This window comes from Scatophagus argus, chromosome 3 (genome assembly GCF_020382885.2).
Source record: "Scatophagus argus isolate fScaArg1 chromosome 3, fScaArg1.pri, whole genome shotgun sequence".
NCBI lineage: Eukaryota > Metazoa > Chordata > Actinopteri > Scatophagidae > Scatophagus > Scatophagus argus.
The window spans coordinates 24,174,586-24,202,156 of NC_058495.1; the positions used below are offsets into that span (position 1 = coordinate 24,174,586).

The 27,571-nt window shown below is 41.6% G+C and overlaps 2 protein-coding genes across 2 annotated transcripts; one reads left to right on the forward strand and one right to left on the reverse strand.

The window, feature by feature from the left end:
- Window positions 1-2,754: 2,754 nt before the first annotated feature.
- LOC124056951 (uncharacterized serine-rich protein C215.13-like) lies at window positions 2,755-8,818 on the forward strand. Its single transcript, XM_046384925.1, has 5 exons — window positions 2,755-2,974; window positions 4,389-4,796; window positions 5,303-5,604; window positions 5,811-5,938; window positions 6,789-8,818. Exons 1-5 carry the CDS (start codon window positions 2,884-2,886, stop codon window positions 6,991-6,993), a joined length of 1,134 nt encoding a protein of 377 aa, XP_046240881.1. The 5' UTR covers window positions 2,755-2,883; the 3' UTR covers window positions 6,994-8,818.
- Window positions 8,819-9,771: 953 nt separating this feature from the next.
- On the reverse strand, window positions 9,772-24,060 carry dennd6aa (DENN/MADD domain containing 6Aa). The gene is made up of 19 exons (XM_046384924.1): window positions 23,612-24,060; window positions 22,706-22,744; window positions 22,376-22,418; window positions 19,807-19,919; window positions 19,636-19,716; window positions 19,250-19,355; window positions 18,428-18,507; window positions 17,966-18,025; window positions 17,753-17,808; window positions 16,835-16,957; window positions 16,546-16,641; window positions 15,536-15,630; window positions 15,249-15,314; window positions 14,983-15,047; window positions 14,010-14,099; window positions 13,316-13,479; window positions 12,896-12,998; window positions 12,487-12,561; window positions 9,772-12,018 (listed from the first exon to the last, which is right to left on the reverse strand). Exons 1-19 carry the CDS (start codon window positions 23,840-23,842, stop codon window positions 11,887-11,889), a joined length of 1,818 nt encoding a protein of 605 aa, XP_046240880.1. The 5' UTR covers window positions 23,843-24,060; the 3' UTR covers window positions 9,772-11,886.
- Window positions 24,061-27,571: the final 3,511 nt, after the last annotated feature.

Sequence of the window (27,571 nt, forward strand, 5' to 3'; positions counted from 1 at the left end):
GGGTTTATAAAACACTAAACATAACATTTCTGCAGGACATGAAGAAGGAATGAAGATAAGAGTTCAGAGATGTGTTTGTCAGCTGCTGTAGTGAAGTTAATTAGTTTGTGTCCTGTGTTGTTCTGTCTGTATTCTCGGTTGAGTTGTGTGTTTTTAATGTGTGTACTGATCAATAACTTCTGTCCTGTTGTTGTTACGTTTTACGTGTTTTAACTGGTGTATTGTAAATTAACTTATAAATGCTGTGGTGTGAGGCATCGACATGCTCGTCCCTGTGCAATAAATAAATAAATTATTCATCTTTTTTTTTTTTGTTCGTTCTGATGAAAACTGGACAAACTTCCTCTGCTGACAAAAGCCACAAGATGCAATTTTGACCTCCAGAAGAAACGTGCTGACGTGTGGAGTTAAGTTTATCATCATTTCCACAGTCAGGAATGAAGCTTAAAGCTCAGTGTGTGTGTGTGTGTGTGTGTGTGTGTGTGTGTGTTCAGGAAACACACTCGTGAAGGATTTCCACTTCTGTATGAACAGATTTCACAACCCACTGAAAGTTATTGCTCCTGTGTGCATTTCATTTATTAATATCACAGCTGCTCTGTCGTCTTATCAATCATTTATTATAGACGCAGATACAGTTACAGATGCTTCATTAAAGGACCACACTGTGCACAGATAGATTATTAAACACATAATAAAAGAAACTTTAAAGAGACTGATGACAGATAAAACTTAAAGTCTGGAGGATTTTCACTTGTGTGAGGAGGACTTGAGAATCAGCAGCTGTTTAACGTGATGAAATTACAAAACACGCCACTGGTGGAAATATAAACCACTAAAGTGCGATTACAAAGGTGTCTTTCATCTTGAGGGACTGTCTGTCCAAGAAAAACAAAACAGCAGTGATTTATGCAAAATGCCTGAAGCATTTGTTTGTGTTTAAAGCGACCAAACCCCGCGGCTGCTGGAGCGTTTGTGGCGCACGCCGGCCGGGATCAGCACAGGAAACAGCGCGCTGCCGTTACGGTCATTATTAGTTCTGAAATGTTGTTGACTTGTTGTCTGGCAGGGCAGCACTGCGTCGTGTTTACATCCGCTAACAGCTGCTGTTTCATCAGATGATCACACACTTTGTGCTGCCCTTTGAAAAGGCTGATCCACCTTTGATATGCTGCAGCTTTCAGGAACCGAAGACGCGTTCACGTTTCTCTTCCGCTTTGCGCTGCTTTGCGATTGTTTGTGGCTTCTGTGCGTGTCTATGAAAGGAGAAGTTCATATAGAAAGGACAGGAACCGCTGCAGACACCACAACAAAGTCTCAACGTTTTTTAGAATTTGATTCCCCCCTTTTTTATTATTATTATTAATAATTGTTCCAGTATATTTCCCGTTAATGTTATTTTCCTACATGACATGCGTAAAAGCAGTTTAAAATCCTTTCCAAACACCGAATCCCTCATTTGTACGTTTCTCAGATGACAGTCAATCAGTATTGATGCACAGGCTTGCACCGTGTTTGTGGTTTGGGGAAATCACAGCAGAGTGAGACGTCACGTCCTCCTGGCTCAGCAGGCCTCCTCCGCTCAGGTGATGACAACACCGTCAGTGCTGCGTGTACAAAGTTCGGCTACTGCTTTAAAACTTCACTTCCTTTATTTACAGACTACTGTAAAAAAAAGTAAGTTTAAGTAACTGCATAAATTGTTTCATTTCGTTTGATTTCATTCATGTTTGGTGTTTATGGCAAACTGTGTTTAAACCTTATAACGTGTCATATTTTAACTGTTGTTTAAAATGTTTTGTCCACTTTGAAATGTGTGTCTTTAAGATGCTATAAATAAGATTAAGACTATTATTATTATTTTGCTGTTTGTTATTATAATAAAACATTTACAAAAAAACCTTAAATCTGTTCATGCAGTTGTGGTTTTATTTATCACAGCGCTGAAAAGCTACGTTCAAACGAGGCTACAGATCAAAAGCAATTGGTCAAACAGCAGCACGTGATCACTTTTCACGGTCAGAAGAAAGCTGAGCGTGTCAGAACGGCTCGCTGTTGTCAATTTTAAATGCACGAATTCAATTCATTTCTGTCCCATCTGAGCTTAGAAAATTTCCCTCTGCTTTCACACATGCTGTGATGCAACCTCTCTTAAAGAAACCCAAGCTTGATCCAATTTCAAAGCTGCCATTTTTATCTAAGGTGCCAGAGAAAGTGGTGTTTACTCATCTTTCAGAGTTCATGTGTCATAATGACCTCTTTGAGAGATTTCAGTGTGGTTTTACAAAAACAATTACAAAAAATTATAGAGGTAAAACAAATTAACAATTTACAAAGTACAGCAAACACAATACAATATACAGCTATATACAAGTCCTCATAAGGGAGGAAAAGAGGACCATTGAATTATATAGTCTAATATATCATATTATATTATATTATATTATAGATTTTGTTTATTGCATCCTATACAGTGTACAGTTTGTTGATTTTGTCTTTAATGATTCACTTTGGAAACCTGGCTTTTGAAAGGTGCTAAGTTATTATTATTATTATTGTTGTTGTTATTACATTCGACAGTCCCTCTGATATGCAGGAGAGGAAGAAGTACTCAGATCACTGAGTAAAACTGGATTATAATAAGTGCTGAACAAAGTCACTAACGCTGCGAGAGACGAATGTGGATCAAATGCCAGAGAGGGCCGGCTGGTGTGTGTTTTCTGTTTCTCTGAAGTGAAACTCACGAGCGGCTGCTGACGTCTGAACCAGGAAGTCAAAGTCCAGGAGCTGCCGTCTGCTCAGAGGGACGACGGCGGGACGGACGCTCCCACAGACGCTTCACAGTGCTGGACTCGGGTCGGTCGGAGGAGGACGAGGATCAAGATGAAGAGCAAGCCGCTTTACGTTCCCGCGGTGATGGCTGTGATGTCAGCACTGGTGAATGTGGTGTCAGCTTCAGCATGGACGACAACAGGTGTGGGCGCGCGCACACACACACACACACACACACACACACACTGCACAAGGAAAACTTTTGAGATATTTAAAAGTAGCTCCAGACTTCATCCTGACAGTCACCAGTTGTTGATCTTGTTGGTTAAATAACTTTATTTTGGCGTGTGTTCACAGAGGAACAAAGACTGAAACATGTATGTTTGAGTGCTGCTGTCATGTCCAATAAGGCAAAGCACAAAGGAAACGTAGGAGCTGCTCAAAGATACAAACACGATTCAAAACTAATAGCTGTGGATATTAGCAAAGAGTACCGGAATATTACACTCAAATCAAAGTAATAGTGTGAGGAAGAGGACGGGGACGGGGACAACATCACCGAGTCCAAACCAACAAAGTCCACATCTGTAGGAGGCAGCTTACAGCAAACATGCAACCATCTTGTTCTAAAGTGTAGGCTCACTTTATTAACCTGGAAAAGAGACAAAGACAGTCTGTCTCCGTCCCCGCAGCTCCACCCTCCTGCAGCTGGAGGGACACCAGCTGCTGCAGCAGATGTTGATTAAACTCCTTTTCTCCTGTTCCAGTCTCACATGTCAGTCAGGAGGGCTGAGGCTCCATGCGGCTTTGGACTTTTCCTCTCCTGAAAGGCAGTGAAGTACAACGTGTGGGCTTTTTAAAGTAAACCTTCCTGATTTTAAAATACTGCAGTAGAAGTACCCAGAAAAAAGGACAGAAAACACACAAAAATTCAGATTCATGTCCACACGTGTTAGAGTTTGAGCCGTTGAAGTTGATTTCTCATGAACTAAAAAGCCAACGGCTGTGGACAGAGTGTGGAAGCAAAAATCAAGTCTGACTTCCTGAAATATTCACACACACACGCACGCACGCACACACACACACACACACACACACTCACACACACACGCACACACACACACACGCACGCACACACACACACACACACACACACACAGTGAGAGAGAGAAGAGTAACTACGCACATTCAGTGTCTGTTTAACATTTAAAACAAAGTTTGTTTTTCACGGTGATGTGGTTTAATTTAGTGCGATTTAACAACATTAAGATCACCTCGGGACAGATTATCCAAACCTTACAGTTAGTTTAACAAAGATGAGATGTTCCCTCACTCATGTCATGAAAACACACACCGCAGTTTATTTTGGCTCAATTCCACGTGAGCTGAACACGTGTCAATCCGCCGATGAAAACAGTCCCTGCAAACATGCGTCAGGAGATCCTCAGACAGAGCAGGGACGTCAGAAAGCGTAGACGAACCCGTTGCTGTTTTTGGTCTTCGTATCTCATTTTGTTCTGAATCACAAAAGCACAGCACATCACCAGACTTCTCCTTCATCTCCTCGCTGACGTGATGAGCCTTAGTGTTTAATCCCTTCGTCTTTCTCTCTCCAGCACCTTCTTTCAGGGCCAATTTAAATGGCAAGATGTTCACTTTGTCTTCCAACGGAGGAGGAATATCTTTCTATCCAGCCTATTTTAACCCGTCATCAACTACTATCCCCCGCTACACCACCCGATCCATCCCAACCGCCAGACTGAGCACCACCCAATTCACCACCACCGCCAGATTGAGCACCACCCGATTCACCCCCACCACCACCAGCACCACCAAATCCACCCACACCACCACCAGCACCACCCGATTCACCCCCACCACCACCAGCACCACCCGATTCACCCCCACCACCACCAGCACCACCAAATCCGCCCACACCACCACCCGATTCACCCCCACCACCACCAGCACCACCAAATCCACCCCCACCTACCCTCCCTGGACCTCAGCACCTCCCGTCAGAGGTCAGTACCTTTACAGACCACATAACCAAACAGAAACGCAGTGTCAGCACATGATATCCAAACTCTTTATTTGATGTACAGATTTGCTGTCACCTTTTCTTAAGTTTTATTTCAATGCCACATCTATTACATGTTGCATTACAATAAAACACTGAAACATGTAGCTGAAACATGCTCGCATTGGACGTGTTTGCATACATGTCACTAAATCATGACTGTGATGCTTTTTATGGTTTGTTCGGACAAACAAAGTCCTTGTTTAAGTCCTTGTTAAAGCCAGTGACAACTGGAAGCTTTGTCTCTCGTAGATGGTTATTAATTATTGACTGTTGTTATCGGTGGATAGCTACACCGACTACATGATATATTGTGTATTTGTTTGTTTATTTGCTTCTTTCTTTCTTTTAAATTCATGTTCTAAAACCACCAAACGACCGCTCTGTGTTCATCGTTGACTTGACTTGGTCAAACTTTGTGCTCCTCCCTGTGAACGCTGACCCCTGCAGGTGTATCCGTCTGTCTGCGATTCCTCACCGACTACCAGCAGTCCAGTAGCCCCACAATCTTCACGCTCAGTCCATCCAGCCGGAACCCACTGAAGATGGCAGTCAGTGTCAGTGGTGTTTACGTGCTGAGCTTTGACAGATACGAGTACAACAGGCTGTACTTGCAACCCAACAAATTATTCTGGACACACATTGAACCAGAGATCTGGACCACAGTCTGCCTGACCGTGGACTCCATGAAGAATGTAGCGCAGGTGTTTAGCGGCCCCAGAATTAGCATCAGGAAGATGCTGCCCTCTGAGGTGAGGACAGCAAATCTTACGATGTGGGCAGCAATGTTGGCTCTCACAGCAAAAAGATGAAGCCTGCAATGTTTTCATATTCCATGTCTGCATTAATACTTTGCCCACAGGACCGCAATTTAACAACCTGCTGGACTTGGAATCTCATTTTATTATTATCTATCTGATGTTTGTGTGTGTGTGTGTGTGTGTGTGTGTGTGTTCAGTATGCCTGGTCAGGTGAGCCTGTAATTTATTTTCCAGGTTTTGATGGTCAGGTGACAGACGTCCAAGTGTGGGATTATCCTATCTCCTACAGGGAAATCTACAACTACATGACCACCAGCGTCTACAGGTGTGTGTGTGTGTGTGTGTGTGTGTGTGTGTGAGCAGTTCTCTCTGTAGTGTATAAAGTAACAGTAAAATGTTGAATTGGCACATTTCATCGACACTCTGTTTCATATAAAGCACTGACGTATATAAAGATGGCTGGTGCATCTCCACTTGAAGCAAAATGAAGTATCCCAGATACAAGTGCTGCCATCTTGTTCTGGTGACCTCGTTTGGAGCCAGAGTATATTCAGTAGTGCAGGGGAGGTGCAGGTGCGGTATCAAGTTCCCGCCCATAAGCCTGTCTGACCCAATCAGGAGCATGATGTTCCACCTGCTTTTTAAAGGATCAAATCAATCATTAAAACCAAACTGATCAGAAAAATGAACACTTGAACAAACATCAATGTGATAAGAACTACCTAAAATGACAGAAACCATCTTTGGGGAAAAATATATTTGACGCCTATGGCCCATCTGCTAAGGCGGAGGGGGAGGAGCTTATGAGCTGTACTGCAGCCGACCACAAAATCCAGATGTTTGGGCTTCACTTTTTCAAAGCTCTCATGTCGTCCATCTCTATGCAGTCGATGGCGTAAAGTGGCAGAGCTTTAGCAAGCTAGTTAATGCATTCTGTGGCTACATTTTTAAGCTAAAAATATTAGCATATTCATAGGCTCCAAAATTTTTAAGTAGAGAGAAAGAGTTTTAAGAATTTTTAACTTTTACAAAATAAATAAATAAATAAACATTTTTTTGTGCTCATGATTAACTCTATAAACCACATTACTTCATCTTTAAATGTCCTTTCCTGTATAAATCATTACTGTTTTTATCAGCATAGTGTTAATTAACTTTTTGTTTTTTGTTTTTAGGCCTGACGTTGGCTCCGTCCTCACCTGGTCCTCCATCAGCTACTCTCCCAGAGGAAGGACACTATTGGAAGACATCTATGAGAGGCAGGCAAAACGCCTCGTCGGCAGAAGGGGGAGATGGCATCGTCCAAAGGGAGGGAAGAAGAAGACCAGGCTGTTTTCCAGCATGGGGGAAAGGAAGGATAGAAAGGAACAACAGCTGTAATACAAACATATTTGGCTTGTGTATGAAAAGTATTTGTATCCTGTGTTCTGTTCTTCATATAATAACATAATTTACAACAATCAATCTACAATCAATAATTAATAATAAACTAAAAAGAATGTGATTGTACATTACATACAAATTTACCAGCAGCGGAAATCACAAATCACTTAGTTGACTTACATTCACCATGAGGCCATAAATGCACCTCCTATTGAATGATTAAGTTGCTCAGTATCTGCTGAGCTTCTCCCAGTGCTATCCACAGAAATGCTAAGGGAAGCTGTGGTTGAAGTAATGTCAACTGTTAGCAGTGGAGCTAAACAGAAAAAAAAGTACAACTGAGGATCTGAAGAATCATGAAGAATCCTCTCTGTCATTACTCTCACAGCAGCCTTCTTGGTCGTGTGGTATAGACATTAATATACAAACGAGAAGAAAGTGGTTTCGACACACAGCTATTTTCACAGCTAGCTTGTAAGCTAACCAGCTCACTTAGCTTACTGAAGTTAGCTTGCCTAATGAGTGCAAGCTAACGCGAGCTAACCTCATCTGCAGCCAAAAATATTAAAATATGAACCAATATTCCTCTTGCAGTGTTTGCAACATGTTTTTCACTTAACTTCAACTTCACTTTGTCTTGGTTAATCATAAATAAAACATCCCCAAATGTTAAAAATGGCCACTGTGTGAATTTTTTTTTATTATGATACCGTGTCAAGCAAAAGCAAACAATGTCATGAAAGACACTCAGCAGTGAATATTTTCCAAAAAAGCTTCAAGTTACAATTAAGTTAAACATAAGACCATGATAAACGTCTTTGCAGTTGCTTATAAAAAACAAAATCCAACTGGAGGCCATCATGTGAAAACAGGTCAACGGGGAGCAATTTCACAACAGTGTTTTCATTGCAACGCTTCTCTTTAATACTTTTAAAGAAACTGACTGTAGTCCTTCAGGCCATCAGAGTGGTTTAGTGTAGTGGTTATATGGCTTCAAGAAAAACAATGACATCAGAGCAAAAATATTCAACATAATCGCCAATAATTGTACCATCTTACGTCGACATTTTGAATTTGCAGTCTTTATCTGCCGCAGCACTTGATGGAAGACAAACATTTTGGCGCTTTGACAGAAAAATGCCAAAGCTAACAAGCTAATGTAGACTGGCTGATAGTTTACATGACCACTAACTTGTGGTTTACAAAGGCCGTAAATAAGGAAACCTTTAAACACACTACATGCTTTTCAGTCATGATTGATATCTCATGTACATGTACTATCAAACCCATCTTTTTGTGAGGGTGTTTTGTGATCTCACAGATGTTATTTCTCTGCTCTCTGTGATGTTTTCCTTGTTTACAACCAGTGTTTACATTTAGTATTCAATTCACACATTGAATGCAGCTCTGCTCATCTTCTGTGCTGGGTGAGCAGGTCCGGGTAGTGATCGGCTCCACCTGGGGAAATACTGGATTTAGCTGTTGGTTTTCCCCGCTGCAAAGCTTTTAATCTTACTGGAATTAGTGAATAAATATATTCAAGTATTGTACATTAAGATATTTGTGCTAGACTTAAGTGTGAGCCCTCACAGGATACCCAGCATTATTTTAAGTAGTAGCAGATGGTGAGGTAAATGATGTGTACCTCTTTAGATACTTTGAGTATATTGTCACATTAATACTTCCCTTTTTTTTTTTAAATTGTAAAAACTGCCATCTGTAAGATCACAAAAATACATTCACCGACAGGTTATTTTAATCTTTTGTTTTGAACTTTAAGCCTACCATAGATGACAAGAGCAGACACTGCAAAAAAACAAAAACATGATTTAAATGTGCTCTTAATGATCCAACATCAATGTTTTCTGTCAATAGGGTCTTAATTTTTTATGAGAATGTACACATGGCCATTGACTCCAATAAATAAGCAGACCTGCAAAAAAGTTTTTGATTAAAATCAGTAATTAAAAAACAGAGACGTTCATGTTAATATTTTCAGGATCAGTTAAAAGCAATTCGAAAACATTTCCTTCCTAGAGTGTCCACAAATTCAAAATGTCAACAACAATGTAATTATTCTAAAAAAGGTAAATGAACAACATGTCGGGCAACTCTTTATATCTCTGCATTTAGTAAGACATCCGTTGTAATAGTAAAATAATTATTGTACATCATCATATCTGGGCCGCCATCTCACTTTATATCATTATGTACAAAACTCTTCATTCTCGACAGAGTATGAGAATAGGCCTACATAAAAATAATCCAAAGTTGTTAAAATATTTTTTTTTTTTTTTACAAATATAAAACTTACATGGTTGCCCAACAACCAGATGTCACAGGTTTTTCCAACCAGCACATATTGTTATATTTCTTTACAATTACCTGCTTGACCAGAATATCAAAGCATTTATACAACACGTTACATGATGGCTTAAAGGAAAATGACCAAAAACATAAACAAAAATACACGTCCATGAGACAAGAGGCCCATTTAGACAAGTGATATTTTTAAAACTGAAAATATCAAAATAACTCAATGTGCATTTATGTGGAACCACTAACAAATCTTCTGCTACCAATCATAATCATAGCAATTTAGACTTAATTAAAATAAATTCATTGACCTGTTAAGCTGTTATTGCTGTCATTCTGTGTGGATCTGCTGATTTTTCCTTTGTTAGGTGTCCACAGGAATGTTCAAGAATTCACATAAATCAGGCCTGAAGAAACGTTTGAGTTGATTATTTTTAATTCCGAGCACCAAACTGATGATTTTGCATGTTTTGGCCTTTTGAGCCAATGGTATTTTTTTTTTTTTTTTTACAATCTGAATAATTGACAAAAATCAAATGATTCTATTCTCAAGGCTTAATTACTGTTTATTTTTATGATTTGACTTTACATGGATGAATGCAAATTAAACAAAGTCCATTGTCAATGAGCTAGAGCATGCAGGGAAATGATGCTTTCATAGACTTAGCAGTGCTAATTATCCCTTCATTGGAGGTTTGATGGGTTTCTTTTATTTTACGGGACTCTGTGACTTTGTGGATGTTTTCATTTTTTAACAATGCATCCACGTAGTTCACAGGTTCTTCAGGAAACTAAACAGACTTCAGTCATGACGTTTTGTCTGATGACAACGTAGATGAACCTGAGCAGGAAGGTCATCAGACTTTTTTTGTCAGCAGAGTAATTTCAGTTTAGTGTAAGAACGAAGGTTAAGCCTCGAGTTTCAGTTTAAGAAGCGCCTCATGGGGACCAGTCGTCATTATTTCAGACTGAGACTAACTCATCAAGTCTTTGGTTCTGCTCTCATTCCTGTAGGGAAGGCACCAGCATCATTTTAACTCGTATCAGGAAGCAGCTCCATCAGTGAAATATCAGTAAAAACAAAGTCAGCTGTAGTGTTGGTTTGTTTTATCACTTTTCCAGAACCATTTAGAAAACACTGTCTGGTATGTAGCTGTATCACAGCAGGGCTTTTCTCTAGCAGTATCCATTCTGAGTTTTGTGCTGTGGTGAGACTGTTCATGACAGCTGGAATTTGCAGTTTACCTGTCGCTTAACTATGGAAGCTTCACATAATTATATCAGAGTGAGCACTATGGAATCTATTTTGATGACTTGGGAAAAGACTGAAACTGTTCATTAGCTTCTCAAAGACTTTAAGGCTTAATTAATCATCTGTTTGTTTACATTCATAGGAATAAATTCCAAATTCTAATCTAAGAAGACAAAAATGGAAACCTAGCATCTTATAATTTTGACGGATCGTGAGTATTTGAATACTGATGTCACTAAATGTCCATCAGTTTCTTGTTTCTTTTTTGGCAGAAACAGGCCTCCATAGTTTCACGACTCAGCTAGCAAAAAACAAGTGACATGCAAGTTTTAGATTCAGTCGTCATAAAAATATGAATGTAACGACAACCCACAACAAGATTTTTTGAAAGGTTTGCTTAGACTGTTACGGTTGGCTACACATATATCATGTGACAGGGACACTGCATGGGCACACTGCTCTACAGCACACCAGACATCAGCTGTTTACTGCACAGATGGTTAGTACACGGTCGCTGGTGCTCAATGCTTAATGCTGTTTGAGTGTGTAAGATTTTTGTAAAAATTCATTATAAAGCACTACTTGGCTCTTCTTGTTCAGTTTGTTTGCATAAAAGTGTGAGACTGTGTGTGAAGGGCACAATGGTCCAGTTACCAATGAAGTGCACTTCTTTAAAAAAAAAGAAAAAAAAAACAACATAAAATGGATGAAAAACTCCAAAGTCAGTGCTGCCCGGCTGCAGCAGTCCATTGCCAACGTAAAATAAAAACATAAAAATTAAACATGGCAGGAGGTCAAACTGCTGAGGGCCAAAGGTCAGCTGGGTTCACCTTCCTGCTCTTTCATTCACTAAGATGGCAAACCCTCTTGCACACAGGCTACCACAGGCTCATGTGAACCTTTAGTTCTGCAGCTGCGTGCTGAAATGCATCGCGCTCCTTTCCTGACCTAATAATGTCTCCTCGCAGTTTTTAAATGCTCTCACCTCCTGAAAATCCTGCAGGCGAGGCAGCTCTGGCCTGTTCCGGCCGGTCGTTTGAATACCACATGATCACTGAGGGGCACGTTTGGTCTGAAACCCACTGAGATGCCACAGGTTGAGTTTGGGTGGAAAAAAAACTAAATACAACAGACCTTTAACATATATTTAGGGGAAGAAAATGCACCGTGTGCTTTCCGTGTTAGACCAGAAGAGGTCCTCGCCCTGGGATTCAGTGCTAGTAAACAGGAGCGTCTCCACCAACTGGGAGGAGAACCCCTACCCCCAAACTTTAAAACAAGCTCAAAACTGGGGTTAGAGTTGCAGAGCAAAGGCTTCAGTGTCAGGGTGAGGAGGGCTTGTGGAGGATACCCTGCAGGTCTTCTGGTAAGGCCAGGATCACGGCTTCAATGTGGGCCCTCAGTTTGGCCAAAGTCCCCGGTTGTACGGGGAGCTGCTCCCTCTCCGCCTGACTCTGCAGCAGAGAGCACCCGTCAGTCTTCACATTACTTGTAAACTCATACATATAATTAGTGCTTATTATTAACTGTTGTAATTTAAACCCAGAGTGACACAATCACACAAAGAGTTTTATGTCAAAATGCTGAAACTTCTAAAAGATCATCTGCAGTGAAAACTGTAGAAGTATTATCAGTATAAGCACAATTAGCACAGTGTGGGAGTATTGCAGAAGCTGCTATAGCAGTACGAGTTGAGACCCAAATCACTGCAGCATTGGCAGTGACAGTACTAGATGGTACAGTAACAGTAACAGCAGCAGTAAGCAGTATTTGTTTTTAAGCAGCCGTAACTACCGACACTGGAGTAGTGACAGACGCAGCACTAGCAGTATGAACAGTAGTTGCAGTACCTGACGTATAAGAAGTAATACTTGTAGCACTGCTGCAGATGATTCATGAGTCTTAGACGAATGTGTACTGACCAGTTTATCTTTCAGCTTCAGAACCAGATCAACAGTCTCCACCTCTGAGTGCTTCTGGACTCTCTGCAGCAGATCCTACAGACAGACAGGTGACAGACAGACACTAATGAAGGATGAGGAGCTTCCAGGTGTCATTCAAAGATAAAATCCAAACGGAGGCACTGTGACTGGAGCAGGGCAGACAGTCAGTCTGACAGTCAGTTGGACCTCTCTGATGGTGCCGAATGTCCGATCAACTCAAACTCTACACGTGCTGATCGGACATTTTAAGACCGTAACACAACACAACCCGGGACAGAACGTGTATGGCTGATTCAGCATCGGCTCGTTAGAAAAAGTCTGTGCACGTCCAAAAAATGACTAGCAGAATCATTCAGTATCTGAGCTCCACATCTCCCTCCAGCCTCACCTCCTCACACAGCGCCTCAAGGTGCAGGGCCTCCAGTTTCTGGGTCATCTCTCTCCTCCTGTTGCGGAACCAGCCGTCGAAGTTGGGAGACTTGAGGAAATGCCTTCAAATGCCAACACGGAGAACAACATGTGATGTTGGGGATACTGAGTTTTCCCACAACTGATTAGCTCCGATCACTTCAACTTTGTCATTCTTTGGTTCTGTGCTACTCTACTACGTTTCACTTTAAATGCTTACTAAGAAAGGTAGTAAACTTTCCTTTAGAGCCTGTTTGAACAGGTTGATTTACTAAATTATTAAAAAGCAGGTGAATGCAGTCAGACAAACCCACAAATATAAGAAGAAATTAATTTCCGGTTCTCTCTTCCAGCAGGATTTTCTACAGATATGAATTAATCAAACTGTGTGTGTGTGTACCTGTACAGTCCTATCCAGTCTCCCTTCAGTCTGGATGTGAGTTGAGGTCCAGCTTTCTCCAGTGTCTTCATGAAGTCCTGCTGGATGAACGGCCGGAGTTGAGGTGGACTCTTCCAGGGACTGATGGACTTCTGCAGAGGCATCAGACTGGCCACGTAGCGCTCCTGTAACACACTCACGGTTTCATTATTTCAGTTCAACCCAGCAGCAGCACTTACTGAACACATGGAGTGATCCTCAGTACGGGGATTATAAAGAGTCCACGTGATGAAATACACTATATAGACAAAAGTATTGGGCCACCTGACCATTAAACCAGCAGGGACTTTAATGACGTCTCATTCTAAACACACAGACAACTTTGCAGCTCTAACAGCTTCCATTCTTCTGTGAAGGCTTTCCACAACACTCATCCAACCATGTCTTTATGGAGCTTTGCTTTGTGCACTGGGGCACAGTCATGCTGGAATAGAAAAGGGCCTTCAACAAACTGTTGCCACAAAGTTGGAAGCATAGCATTGTCCAAAATGTCTTGGTATGCTGAAGCATTAAGATTTCCCTTCACTGGAAGTCATGGGCCCTGAGAAACAGCCCCGTAAAGAGGAGTGTCTGGATACTTTTGTCAATATAGATGCTTGACAAGCCAAAGGGCACCCTGTCACTATGAGACACTGAAGAAACGACGGGTTATTACCAGAGGAATGATGAAGCTCTGTGTTAGTTCTAAGAAGTAGCGTCGAAGGATTGCATTTTGGGCCGCTGAGGGTCTCTTCTGTTGAACACCCTGAAAAACATGCAAGCAAACAAACAAAAACATCAACAATTAGAAATTCAAGAGAACTATCAAATATCAAGCTGCTCTGCACACTACAGCAGCCAACCGGTAAAGTTAGAGAGTTGTGATACTACTAGTTTAAGTACATTTCTCAGTATCAGTTTGGTAGCACAGCTGTTTTTTGAAACAACATACTGATGACGGAAGAAGTTCAAGGAGTTCTTTTTTCTAATAGTAAACAGCCAAACGCTCCATCACTAGAACAGCTGAAGAGTATTATTCATACTGAGACTTCTTCTTCGCCTCCGAGGAGGAACAAACCTTTTTATTTCTTAAAAGACAGGATTTCAGCTGGACTTAAACTTAATGTGAGGGGTTAATGGGTGTAAAGGAGGAGTTTTTCTACGACTTCATGTTTCCCTCAATATCTCCACCTGCAAAATTTCACCACATCCAGCTGCCCAAATGTTTGGTTTTCTCAGTTTTCTGTAATCAGACTGTTGGTCAGACAACAGTCAAAAAGATGCAATATGTGGTAAAATATAATCGATTGATTAATTTATAATTAAAACAATTTTGGGTCACAGCTCCGCTCCACAGGGTACCTTTTGTACCTTTACAGCTGCTGCAGCCCTGACATGTAGTTATACTTCACCTACAGAGCCTGTGGAGAAACTGCTGAACATGCACATTTATAAACGCAGCTTCACATGACCACACTGAACACTGATATCCTGTCTGAGGGGGGAAGGGAGGACTGAGCTGAGTTTAAACGACTGTGAACAGTGTTACGCCAAAGAAGGAAAGTTCTCCAAAGTGATGCAGGCTTGAGGGCTGAAGTGTGCGGCTCCAACCAGTCAATAAAACAAGAGAAGGAAAGACCCTGTCTTACCTTCTGAAGCTGTTTGATGATTTCTTCATCTTTGTTGAGATACGGCTTATAGGCAGTGTACACACCTGCAGAACACATGCACACACACACACGACAGGAAACAGAAACATGAGCTGGTCTGACAGCAACTCAACAGCTCCCCCTGGTGGAAAATCTGTAGAAGTGTGAGCGAGCTGCAGGACAGTTCTGCAAGCTTAAAAAATAATATATATATATATATATATATATATATATATATATGAGGAGAAAGAGTATGAAGCGTTTACCGGGCTTGGAGTCCAGAGTTTTGAGGTTTTTCAGTTTTTTGACTTTCATCTGCTTGGCCATCTCTCCTGCAAGGAACAAAGATCAGAGACACAGCTGAGAGGCAAAGACCAAACCAGTCAAAACAAACGCAGGAGAGGGTTTACACACAGTGCACATCTCTCAGCTCCTTTATGAGGCTTCTGCCTTCTGTAGTGGACTGCACTGCAAGGTTACAACATTTGCCTTTTGTTAACAGAAGACAAACATCACACTTGAAAACTTCTCGACTCTTGGCAGCATCATCTACCTGCTTGCTTCATGTCTCCGATGCGGATGATGTGCGGCCAGTGCTGCAGGGTTTTAGCAAAGAAGGGGTTGGTCACTCCCAGAATGACCGACGGCCTGCAGGAAGAGACGAATCCCAGATGACTCGACAAATATTAACTCGCTGCAGGCAAATACTCAGAAACAATTCTCGGAGCAAGGAGCCTGATTCAAACAGTAAAACCTCCTCTGCGTGGGTGGAGACATTTCAGGCAGATCTTTATGGAGTGTTTAACTTTCTGTGAGTAGAAGTTTCATTTCTTACTGCTGGAACATTTCAACACTGCGATGAACACTAAACTCATCCAAACAGAGAGCTTCTTTCACCACAAATTATGGTCGAATGAACAGCGCCTGACTATATGACTAAGATTCATACAAAGGAACGAATTCTGATATTTAAAAGACAAGCTTTTCATTGCTTATGGTTCTTTAATACAACTATTTTGTTCAAAACCACCACTGCTTTAATTGCCTTCATTACACTACTGTCCTTTACATGCCTTGATCTCACACCAACAAAGCCAATTAACATGGAAATCGAAAGAGAGACTGCGAGTGAGAAAACAATCACATGAAATAGTGTCAGATGTTCCAATACATGCAGACCTAAATGAACAAATTATATGACACCCGTTAAAACAGCCAGTCTGTTGCTCCACATGCCAGTGGCGTCTTGACATGTAATGACACATTAAGGTACAACTTTCTGCACTATTTCCTAGTACTGATGACAATCAACACTGCCAACATTTTTTTTATCTCCCTGAATCACAACATCCCAGCTACTGCAACTCAACTGTTTCTTCTGCCTGTACGGAGCGCCCAGAACCCGCCAGACTTACAAAAAGCTCTTCTTCTTACAAAAGGTCACCGGTTTAAAATCCCTCAACCTGAATGTGCCTGAGACCTTCTCCCCTCCGTTAGCCTCCCCTGCAGCGCTGAACTAAGCTGGGCACAGTGTGGTGGCTCAGCCGGTTCCTGGTTACTCACGGAGCCTGCGTCCTGGTGGTGTACTCCTTAAACTCGCTGTCATGGATGGTGAAGTACGGCCGGAAGTCACTGCAGTAACGCAGAGGAGAGATACAGCTGCAGAAAGAAAGAGACAAACCATAATGTGAAGCCTGAATACCAAATAGTTTACTGAGAAACCACAATACTTGACCGAGACTTTTAAAACTGAATCAGAACACACACTGAATTTGATCAGACTTCAAATTTGCAGTAAAACGTCAAGCTTCTGCACCTGCAGGCACAATGGCCTGCACCATCCCCAGCTCACCTGACCAATGCCAACACGGTATCCGACGACTCCGCCGGTGATGGCGCCATGACGACGAGTGCCTCTCCCAGCAACACCAACTCCCACAGCATCTGGATGTGGAAGAAGACCGGGTAGAAACACCTGGAGAGAGAGAGAGAGAGGGACAGCGAGGGTGAAGTAAAGGTTTCAGGAGTTTTTCTGTCCCTACCAAAACGCATCATGGTGACCTCACTGTAACAAAGGGGATATTTAGACTATGGTGATGTTACTCTCACTGATCTCCCAGGACAAATGATACCTAAGGGTATTATAGACTGATGAGGCTTTCTCGGTGGGGTTTCCATGTTTGTCTTCTGTGTACACATTTTCAAACAGAGCAGGTGCTGCCCTTTTGTTTAAGGTCAAACAGCTGTTACTTTATTCTGCTGTTTTTAATTGTTACAGTGTTATTCTTTTCTTTCTGTCGTGTTTCGTCTCCTAAGAGTCCTTTGGGATCCGCCTGTCATCAAGAGCGAAATAAACAAACGAAATGTGGGCAGAAGGTGGTTATTGTCCATTTGTTGACCTGAACGCAGAACATGCAAACTAACACAAAGGGTGACAGTTCTGCCCACAAAAACAGCAACATGACCTTTTAATCACTACCATGACTATTCATGCTGGTCACACTGACCGGGTGAGTTCTGTGAATCAGGGCATGAATCACCTGTAAGTGTGAGCAGTTTCAGTTTTGGAAATACAAATTGAATCTTGCAGTGAAGACTTTCTTGGAAATATCTGTCTTTATTTCGTCCCACAAAAACAACTTCAGGTCATCTTTTGGGTAGAAGGTGTCGGCAGGTAAAACGGAACCATCAGTACCACCACTGAACAGCAGGTGGTGACAGAGTGAGACACCAGTGTGAGAAGAGGAACATTGTGACCTGCAGGTCTCACCTGAAGAGGTCGACTTCATGGATGGTCGGGAGCACGATGGACACCTGACTGTCACTCTGAAACACAGACAGACTCTCTTTCAGCTGAGATAATCACGTGCTGAGTGTGTGTTCACACATTTCATAAAGAGATTAACACGTGACACTACTTTTAGCGTGTGTGTGTGTGTGTGTGTGTGTGTGTGTGTGTGTGTGCGTGTGCGTGTGTGATCACCTGTGCAGACTGGACGAGCTGTGACGTTCCTGGTTTGTCGTAACTGGTTGGTATGCGTACCTGCAGCAGCACAACACAGTTTGGACACTCGTGAGAGACCAGATCAACACAGGTTACTGCTCAGATCGTTAACTCGATACTGCATCTGCTTGCTTGTAGCGCTCGTGTCGCTTGCTGGTTTTGCCCCAATGATTGTTTGCATACGGTGAGAATGTGAGTCATGAGTCCCTTGGTCATAGTATTCTGGGCATCACATCACGTGTTCGTGCTGCAAAATATGATAAGACTATAATGAACTACAGTGTGCTGTACTACATTGGAGGTGGTCTGGTTGTGGTTGCGTTCTGAGCCGTGTTTAACGCAACTTCACCTGCCGTGACAGGCCAAACTGACACATCTACTGGTCTCCACCCACTGAGCTGGTGTGTGTGTGCGTGAATGAGTGAGTGTGCGAGTGTATACCTTGATGACCACGCCCATAATGGGCAGCGTGAGGATCCGTCCAGGGTGTGGGGTCGGCCAGCGGTCTATGTCATTACAAGCTGTCAATTAAAGCCACAAAACAACAGCGACGTGAATCTGGATTCAATCAAATGAAAACTTTCACACAGAGCTTCACTGACGGTCAGGAGGTGGAGCTTATGTACACTCAGTTGCTGGTATCTCAGTGCAGGTACAGTTTTGGTTTAATCTGATCTGAGAAATCTGAGATTCCTGCCTTCATCCCAATACAGCAGATAATAACAGTGAACTGTTTTTTGTCAAAAAATGACATCAGACAAACAGTACAAGAAAGAGTGTCCTTGCAACTCCAGATGACTCACAAAATACACAACGGACAGTTTTAAAAGGATGTCGTTTAGAGTAGAACTTCCAATGAAAACCACGTGTCCAAACGTGTTTCGAGGATTATCCAGAGTTACAAAAGAGTTACCGTCACTGGAAAGACACGATGCCCAATAAAATAACTTCCTTTCAGGGACACTTCATTATGGAGGGTGCAGAAATCACAGAGACAGTCAAAACCTCGACACACTACAGCAAAAACTATCTGCGTGAGGGAAGAAAGGAAATATGTTTGGTATATATTTGATTCTGCTTCTGTGAGCCACAAGTCGTTGCTCATCTGAGGATCTGAGACTCTTTCCAGTGGTCAGAGGACACACACATTTTCTTCAGAATGCAGCCTGAGTGTGTGTGTGTGTTGTCTAACAAACCCGTGAGGCAGCCACACACAGACAGACAGGCAATCGGATAGACAGACAGACAGGCAATCGGACTGACCGGCCTCCAGGCAGGGCTCCTGTTTCTCAAAGTATTCTGGAGCCATGATCTTCAGCAGGGAGTGGAAGAAGGTCACGTAGGGCAGCTTACTGATCAGCACCAGAGACTGCAGAGAGACGAGTTATATTCACAAGTTCACAACATATCGTTTTATAAGACACAAGCACTTCCTGTTAAAACCTGTGACTGCTGAAGTTTTCTGTTTATCTGAACGGCTACCCGAGATGCGATATTGTTAGGAGCACACTGCATACTGGGGATGCAACTAATTACTATTCTACTAATACTACTAATAATACTAATTTTATTTTGATCAATCTTGCAATTGTTTCTGAACTCTACACTGATGGCTGATATTTAAAACTGAACTGCAGCCTGACACTGACCTTCTGGAAGTATCCTCTCTTCAGGGATTTGTCTCGCACCTGACGGAAGTACACGTAACCGTAGTAATGACCCTGCTCCCTCTGCAACACACACACACAAAATCAGAATAGTTTTATATCACAAAACCACACATGTGAGTCTGTAGTGCCGTGTGTGTGTGTTTTCCCAACCTTCAGACAGGGCGGTGCATCCCGGTCGGTGGTTTCCAGGAAGCAGCCGAGCGACGACTTCCTGCTGGAACCCTGACGGAAGCGGAAGCAGAACTGAGTGTCGCCAAGGCAACCTGGCAACAAAGCAGAGCAATGATGTGGTCACCATGGGAACACGTTAACTGGCTTTTTGTCTGTACATCATTTATATACTTTGCATAAGCCTGCAGGTACTGCAAATGAAAACATTTTTTCGTCCAACGGTCAATTTTGAGGTTTTGACCCTATTTTGCTTCCATGTCTTCTTTCAGAACCGTGAACAGGAAATGTACAAAATGCACATCTAAGTGTTAGTTGAGTTTAGATTTCTACAACAACGTGCCAAAAACAAGTTTGGTAAAACTTTCAACGGTTTCAACAAGCTGGCCAGGAAGTCAAATGTTCCCTGATTAGTCTTGTCAATATTCATGTCCAAATGGCCATTTTACAACAAGCCAGAGGAGCTTGGGTCTGAGTCAAATATGCAGCGTTATTTATGAGATCTGTTTTCTGAAGAAGGCCAACTGCTGTATCATCCACTTATCTAAACCCATAAAATGACCTTGAACCTCAACTATCTGAAATCTGTGCATTCAATATGAAGCAAACCTCTTCACTGCTAAAGGACCTGAAATAAAGAAAGAAAGAAATGAACCTGTTTTCATAATTTTACCTTTAATACGGTTTTATAAATGTTGTACTTATGAATTTACAATTTATCTGCAGTATGGACTTGTTGCAGGTGATTCAACTTGTCACAGCAGGAAGAACCGCCGGTACACGTAACGACAGCAACGACGGCTCAGTTCCATTAAGTGTCCCAGTGAGTGTGTGCCAGCACACACAATGACAGGACCTCCTCTGAGTGGAATGCAGCAGTCGCTAATCCACCCGAGACTTTCCTGCTACAATAAAATGTCTGTTGTGCATCCAGCCTGCTCAACAGCTCTCTCCTCTGTAAATTACATGAATGACAACCACCGGATCTAAACTAATGTCACAGTCACTGTTATTGCAACTCCATATACTGTACACCTGTGAGCAAAACTGAAGTTCTGCAACAGATTGAGCAACTCTGGCTAAAAGTAAAACTGCAGAAAATGTGACTTCACCAGAAAACAATTGTGAGAGCTGATATTTATTTTTTTGATTTAGATGTCTTTTACTGCAAATTAACCGTCCTTCTAATTTCCTCCTGACTTTTGAACAAACAGGAAAAGGAAACAGAAAAAAAAGGAAATAGGAAGCGTCCGATGAGTCATCAACCAGCCTTCAACCCCCACATGACCCCCACACACCCTTCTGCAGACGCACACACAGAGTGTGAGAGAGAGAAAATGAGATAATGATAAGAGTTGAGGATATTTCAGATACAATACACACACACACTGCAGCTCACACTCTGCCTGCATTCCACTTCACAGGAGACACACACACATCCCAGAGCTCAGCCAAGACTCCATGACATCATGCAGTCAGGGTGCGTTCAAGACCACCCAGCGTGAAACAGGCCATCAGGAGCTGAACCACATCTCAGAGCCTCAGTGTGAGAGGACTCAACAGGCTCCAAACTCTCTTCGCTTCATTTGTGTGTGTCTGTTGACCTCATTCAAAGTGTGTGAGACACCATCTGAACCTGTGACCAGCATTGCCTGGAACACCGAGTTCCTTGTTAGCAAAATGGAAGCAAAGAAAAGAAAATCACACTAATAAGAATTTACTTTATCACTGCAGGCAGAAGAATTTGGAAGAAGACTGACCTAATTTTCACCAATCACTATGATTTGATTCGCTGATAAAGTGGGGGAGAATGGCTGTGCATTTTTATTTTTTTATGAAATACAACAAAAATGTGAAAAATGACAATCACAAGTTGTGTTGGGTTAAAGATGTTTCATGTCTGCTGGTTTGAGCCCAGTTTAAGGACCTGATCACAACTATAAAAAAATAGTGAGAATCTTTAGTTTCTGATGATTCCGTCGCTATTTTGCTCAGCAACCGTTTCACCGACACAAATGATGTGAAGTGACTGTGGATATTCTCGATCCTTAATCAAAAATCAAAGTAAAGTAAAAAGAATAATTCTGATCAAGCTGTGAGACTGAGTTGTGAGCGAGAGGGGAGATCTACTGTGACTATACATTATTTTTTTTCAGGTTCCTGAATATGGTGCCTCTCCATTGTGTCAGGCTCTTCACTTTCCTGTGGCCATTCAGACCAGGTAGAAAACACTTTAGCTTTGTTGAACTAATTCAAACAATTTCTGAACACAACTAACTACAACAACACGAACGTCTTCCAGGAGTGAAGAAAAACATCATTATATCTGCATATTTAAACTGCTGTAGCATCTCCCCCCGCTCTATCACGACCAGCTTTTCACTACGCCTTCAAGGGCGACTGTTCTGAAGAGCTATGACGCTTTTGCCTTCCGATGTGGTCAGACAGTACGTCATAGGCAATCTTTAATACGACACATCAACATAAAGTTAAATTAAAGTCCCTGCTGAGACGTCAGACAAAAGTTTACGAGACTGAAAGAGGAGCTCACCTGAGTTGGAGTCAGGAAAGGAGAGGTAGCAGATGCTTGTTTTCTGAAAGAACACAGACGTTGTTTGATTTTGTCCTCTCTAACGTGCGATTCATAAAAACCAATATAAATGACAGATAACCAACAGGAGGAAATCAATGATTATCATTACATATCATTCAAGAAATAAATATGAAAAATATATTTAATCTCCCAATAACTCTACCCACTTGTAAGAGCTTCTAGAATTTAGTGTAAATAGTTTATCAGCACTCAATAACTTTATTTATAAAAATAATGTTAACATTAATCTTTCTTTATTCAAAATCCAACCCAGCCAGTGTCACTCACCTCTTTTTCTGACAGTTTGGAATGATGAGGATAAATAACCTGCAAGAAAAATGAATAAAGTTACCACACAGCAGGAGCCCACATTTAAACACTGTGTTCAGCTCCAGCAAAGCAAAACAGCTGCACGTATTCAAACTTGGACATCTTTACCGACATTTATTTGCCTGACTAATGTCACTGTTGTCTGCCACTTTGCACAGTTAGCAGTCACCATGTCACAATCTTCATCTTTTTAAATATATTTTGTGAAAAACATCTTCTTCTTATCTTATCTTAACTGAAATCAACATAAACCATCAAAGAAAAACCTACATAACATACTGATCTATTTAAAAATAATAAGTACGTTCTACAGTCTTTGTGTCACTCAGTTCAGAAAAGAAAGTGAAATAGAAAAGTCTTGCAGGAGTCTGAAACCAGTGAACCCACTGTACTAACACATGCAGTCTATATTCTAAATTTGTTGTCAGTTTAACGATTACAGGTGGTTGCTCTGTTGGCCATGGAGTCCAACTGTGGGCTATAAAACCTGGAAAATGTGTGTCTATCTTCGGAAGAGTTTCAGCAAAATGCCTCCATGTGAAATAGTAGGTGAACTGATCCTTTGGAATAGACTAACTGCAGGAGAACAAACGGTCCACTTCACAGCATCAGGTATCGAACTAGTTATCCTACTGTAAAAAATAACATTCTGTTGGTTTTACTGGAATTTGTTTGTGAACATGTCAGCGCTGTTAAGCCGAGGAATAACTAGACAAAGACCCAAACACACAGCTTCATGGACAGGTTTGCTCCACTCCAGGAATTAGTCCGAGCCATCCATGACTGCTAACTTAGGCATTTTCAGCTACAACGCAAAGGAGTTTTACGTGGCCCAGCTTTCCCGGGCTGGTCGTTCTGCCTCACCTCCACCGCTTGTCCCAGCTCCAGGTCAAAGCCGACCACACAGATACAGTGCAGCCAGGCGGAGAAGCGGTCCCAGGGTAGTAGGAGAGCTTCCTCCGGCTCATCGTCGCCTCCGGGCCCGGGGGGCAGAGTTATCTCCTCGGCCGGGGAGATGCTACTAGCGTCCTGGTCGTCCAGATCCTCCGGCTCTTCGACCTGCTCCCCCAGCTCCTCCGGGCCTTGCAGAGCCATGGCGACAGCCCGACAAGGACACTCAGACGCTTTGGAAAATGTTGTAGTTTTCCTAAGTTAGTTTACAAGTATTTCTAGTTAGTGCACCTCAGGTCACAACAACAGGAGACCCGCATCAGCACAAGTAGCCACAGCTAGCTAGCACAGCACAGGAGCAGCAGCGTATGTACGTCCTGGTGACGGAACGTAAACGTCATCACGTAAGGTCGAGTTGTATTCAAGTGTGATCGAGCTCCGTAAACCAGACCGTTGAAGACAAATTTCTTCAGGAAAGGTAAAGTTGAGAATAATAAAACAAAATAAATTCTTGGTGAATAAAAATGATTTCTGACTATTTAAATCAACATTATGAAATAAAGTCTCAGTTGTTACTTGACTATAAGACTATTCAAATCAAAAATTAAAAGCAGTGTCTTTTTGAAGTCAATACCATGAAATAGTAAATCAAAACGTAGACTTTCTTAATCAAATTTAAGATATGAAGTCACAATGTATTGGATTTTTATCTTATTAGCAAAAGTTTAACTTGCTCAGTAAATGTTTTGACTGTTTATCACATACAGATGAATGGCTACCCACTGAGGAGGACTGCGATATACGGTTTTGCACTTAGAAAATGTAGTAAGCGGATCTTTTGCTCAACTGCATTATAAGAACTAGGAGCAAGAATTGATGAGACTGTGAAATGACAAATGTGCTGCACTTTTTAAGTGATGCTGTTATTTTGAAATCTGTATTTATTGCAATGATTACTTAGTGTTTCCATTGTCATATTTAATGATATTCAGTACTGGAGCTTTCCATTATGCCAGACTGAAGTGTCAACTCATTCTAGTCTGTTTCCATTTAATCAGAATCAGTCAGTTTGGTGGAGTGGGTGGATCTGAACCTCGGGACCCAGGCAATATTGGCATGTATTCTGCTGAATCTGCTTTCCTTCCCTTCACACTGAGTGTAACTCACATCACTGAATGAATTACTTCTTCAATTACAGCCCGACTCTCAGGAACAAGGCAGTAAATCAGCTTTATCTAAATCCTTTAACAGCTCCATCACTGAGCAAGCATATGGACGAAGTGGGGTTGCTGATAGAGGGAAGGGGTGCAGCCCCTGTTGGCCCAAGCTGTGACACAAATCCACCTTATTATAGGTAAGAAGATAGAAGGGAAGAAGCTAAGAAGCTAAACACAGTAAGATGCTGTTAAATCTCAAATAATATACAGACTGTTAGCACAGTGACAGCTGGTCCCCTGCCTGCTCTGTGGGAGGGCTGGGCACGGCTGCAGGGACCAGGACCAGGACCTGTAGCATGCACATGAAGGAGACCCGAACCAGGAACAGGTTAGAGTACAAATGCCAGACCAACCAACCCTCAGAAGCTGTGGAGATTTGACGCACTTACAGCTCTGGTCTTGACAGTCTGTGTTAACTGCTCAATCCTCCACTCTGGTATATTTGGAACAGACTGATAATCAGTCTGATCCTGAAGTGACCCTGCATCAACCCTCAGGCCTCTCAGACCTGCCAGCAGGTCTACATGCTCATATGTACAGTTGCACCAAACATAAACAATGCAAGCTTTTGAATGATGACAGGAACAAAGAAAAGAAAAAGAATATAATAGTGCAAAGATTTTAAAGGAAAGGGTGAACATTTTGGGAAACTGACTCATTTGTTTCGATGACGGGCTTGAACTCACTTGTGTGAGTGTGAACATGAAGCTACAGACAGCATCAAGACCAAAGGCAAAGAAAACAAAATCTGCCCATCAGCAGCTCCAAAGCAGCAACTTCCTGAATTCTTGTCATCGCTGTGAGGTGGCCGGACAAGTTACTGTTCCCAGCCAAGAAATATTTCAGCACACAGCCCTTTGTAAAGCCAAAACATGACATTTTAACATATCACCCCCCCCGAAACAAGAAATAACACGTCCAGTTAGTAAGCTTCAGTGGTGCTATTGGGCATGTTTTGTGATCCCAGGACAGGGCCAGGTTAGCTCCCTGTGTTTCTTGTCTTTATGCTAAGCTAAACTAAGCTAATTCCTGGCTGTAGCTTCATATTCACTACATCAGATATGAATGACATATCAGCCTTATTTTCTAACTGTTGCCAAGGAAACCCAAGCCTGTGTATTCCCTTCAGACCTGGGCAAGTAGTCGCCCTATTTGATTTGAAAATGGATCATTACATGTCAGTGTTATATGTTAAATCTGAAGTAAAAACATCATTTTACAAAAGAGGAAAACTGGCCACAATTACATGCAACATATCTTAAGTCAAATTTAAAAAAAAAATGTACATGTATAAATACTACCGGAAACAATTTTCTTTTTTTTGCACTTTTTTTTTTTTCAGCCACTGTTGATTTAAAGACATTTGTATCTAACATGACCAGGAAAAGCACTGAACACTGCAAATGTTAAATCTCAGACAAGAAGCAGATTCAACAGTTCAATCAACAGTTGGCACTTTAACGACCATCTGAGTCTTGAAACTTAATTAAAAAAAATGAGAGGATATGTTATCTTTTAGCTGAGTAACTTCACAATTAATTATGACTGTTTCTGTGATATCTCCTGTTAAATGATGTCTACATTAAACCAAAATATGCAGCAGTGGTGCATTGTGGTGTTTGCTCCTCCTGTGTTTAACTGCTCGACTGTCTCATGCAGAATTGATTTGGTCTCAGCTGTCAGTTCACCAGAACACAGCAGGGACATTTCTGGAGCCATAAGCAGAATTTGATCTCTTCCCACCCGACCCCACCGCACCCCACCCCACCCAACGCCACCCTGCAGTCCCTGTTCATAAATCAAGGTATCAGGATAAAATCGTGGTGGAAGTGTAAAATATTGTCAATTGATGTTCTCATTACAATATTGTAAATGATACTAGAAGGTCACAGTAGTGGTAAATATGACCTGCTGAAAAGCAACATAACACAACATCAAGCACTGAGAGAACAGTTTAAAGGAACACGTGGGTTTTGAGGCAACCAAAGGACCCCTTCTTAAATCATAGAATTGCTTTATTCAAGCAGGAAAACCACAACCTTTTTGTAGATGTTGTTTGCTTGTTTTGATTGTTGTTGTTTTTATTTCACTTTTTGAATCATTTAGGCTGAGAGAGAATATGTTTTTGTATAACGGTATGATTGCTTTTCTTTGTTTTCAAAAATCACAACAATAACCCCTATGAACAGTGTTGCTTTCACATTTGTAATGCATAATATGTTTAAATTTGGTTGGGCAATACAAACTTTTTACATTTTTGTTGCTCAAAGAACCCCTAAATTGTCATTTGCTTTGTCTTGACATGTAGCTATATGGACCGAATTCAGTTATCTTTTTCAGTTTTGGTCAATATAGTTAGTATGCTGTATTATATGTTTTCATGAAGACATGACTTTCATACCAGGTAGCCTTCATTTTTACCTTTATAATCATAATACCATAGTTTATGCAAAACACCACCTGTACAGGTTTATGCCAGCCTGAAATGGAGCTTATTAAGCAAAGTATTGAACAAATTTTTAAGAAGACTTTCTGAGTATCCAACGAACTGCAATGCTATGGGATATATATACCGTAGTGTAGCGTAGTATGGAAAAATTCACGGCTTCTTACAGTCTTCTTAACACTCATCTTAATAAGACTTAAAACTATGATTTTAAAAGTAATATGTTTTGACTTAATATCTCGAAATCATGATTTAGTAAGTCAAAATTTA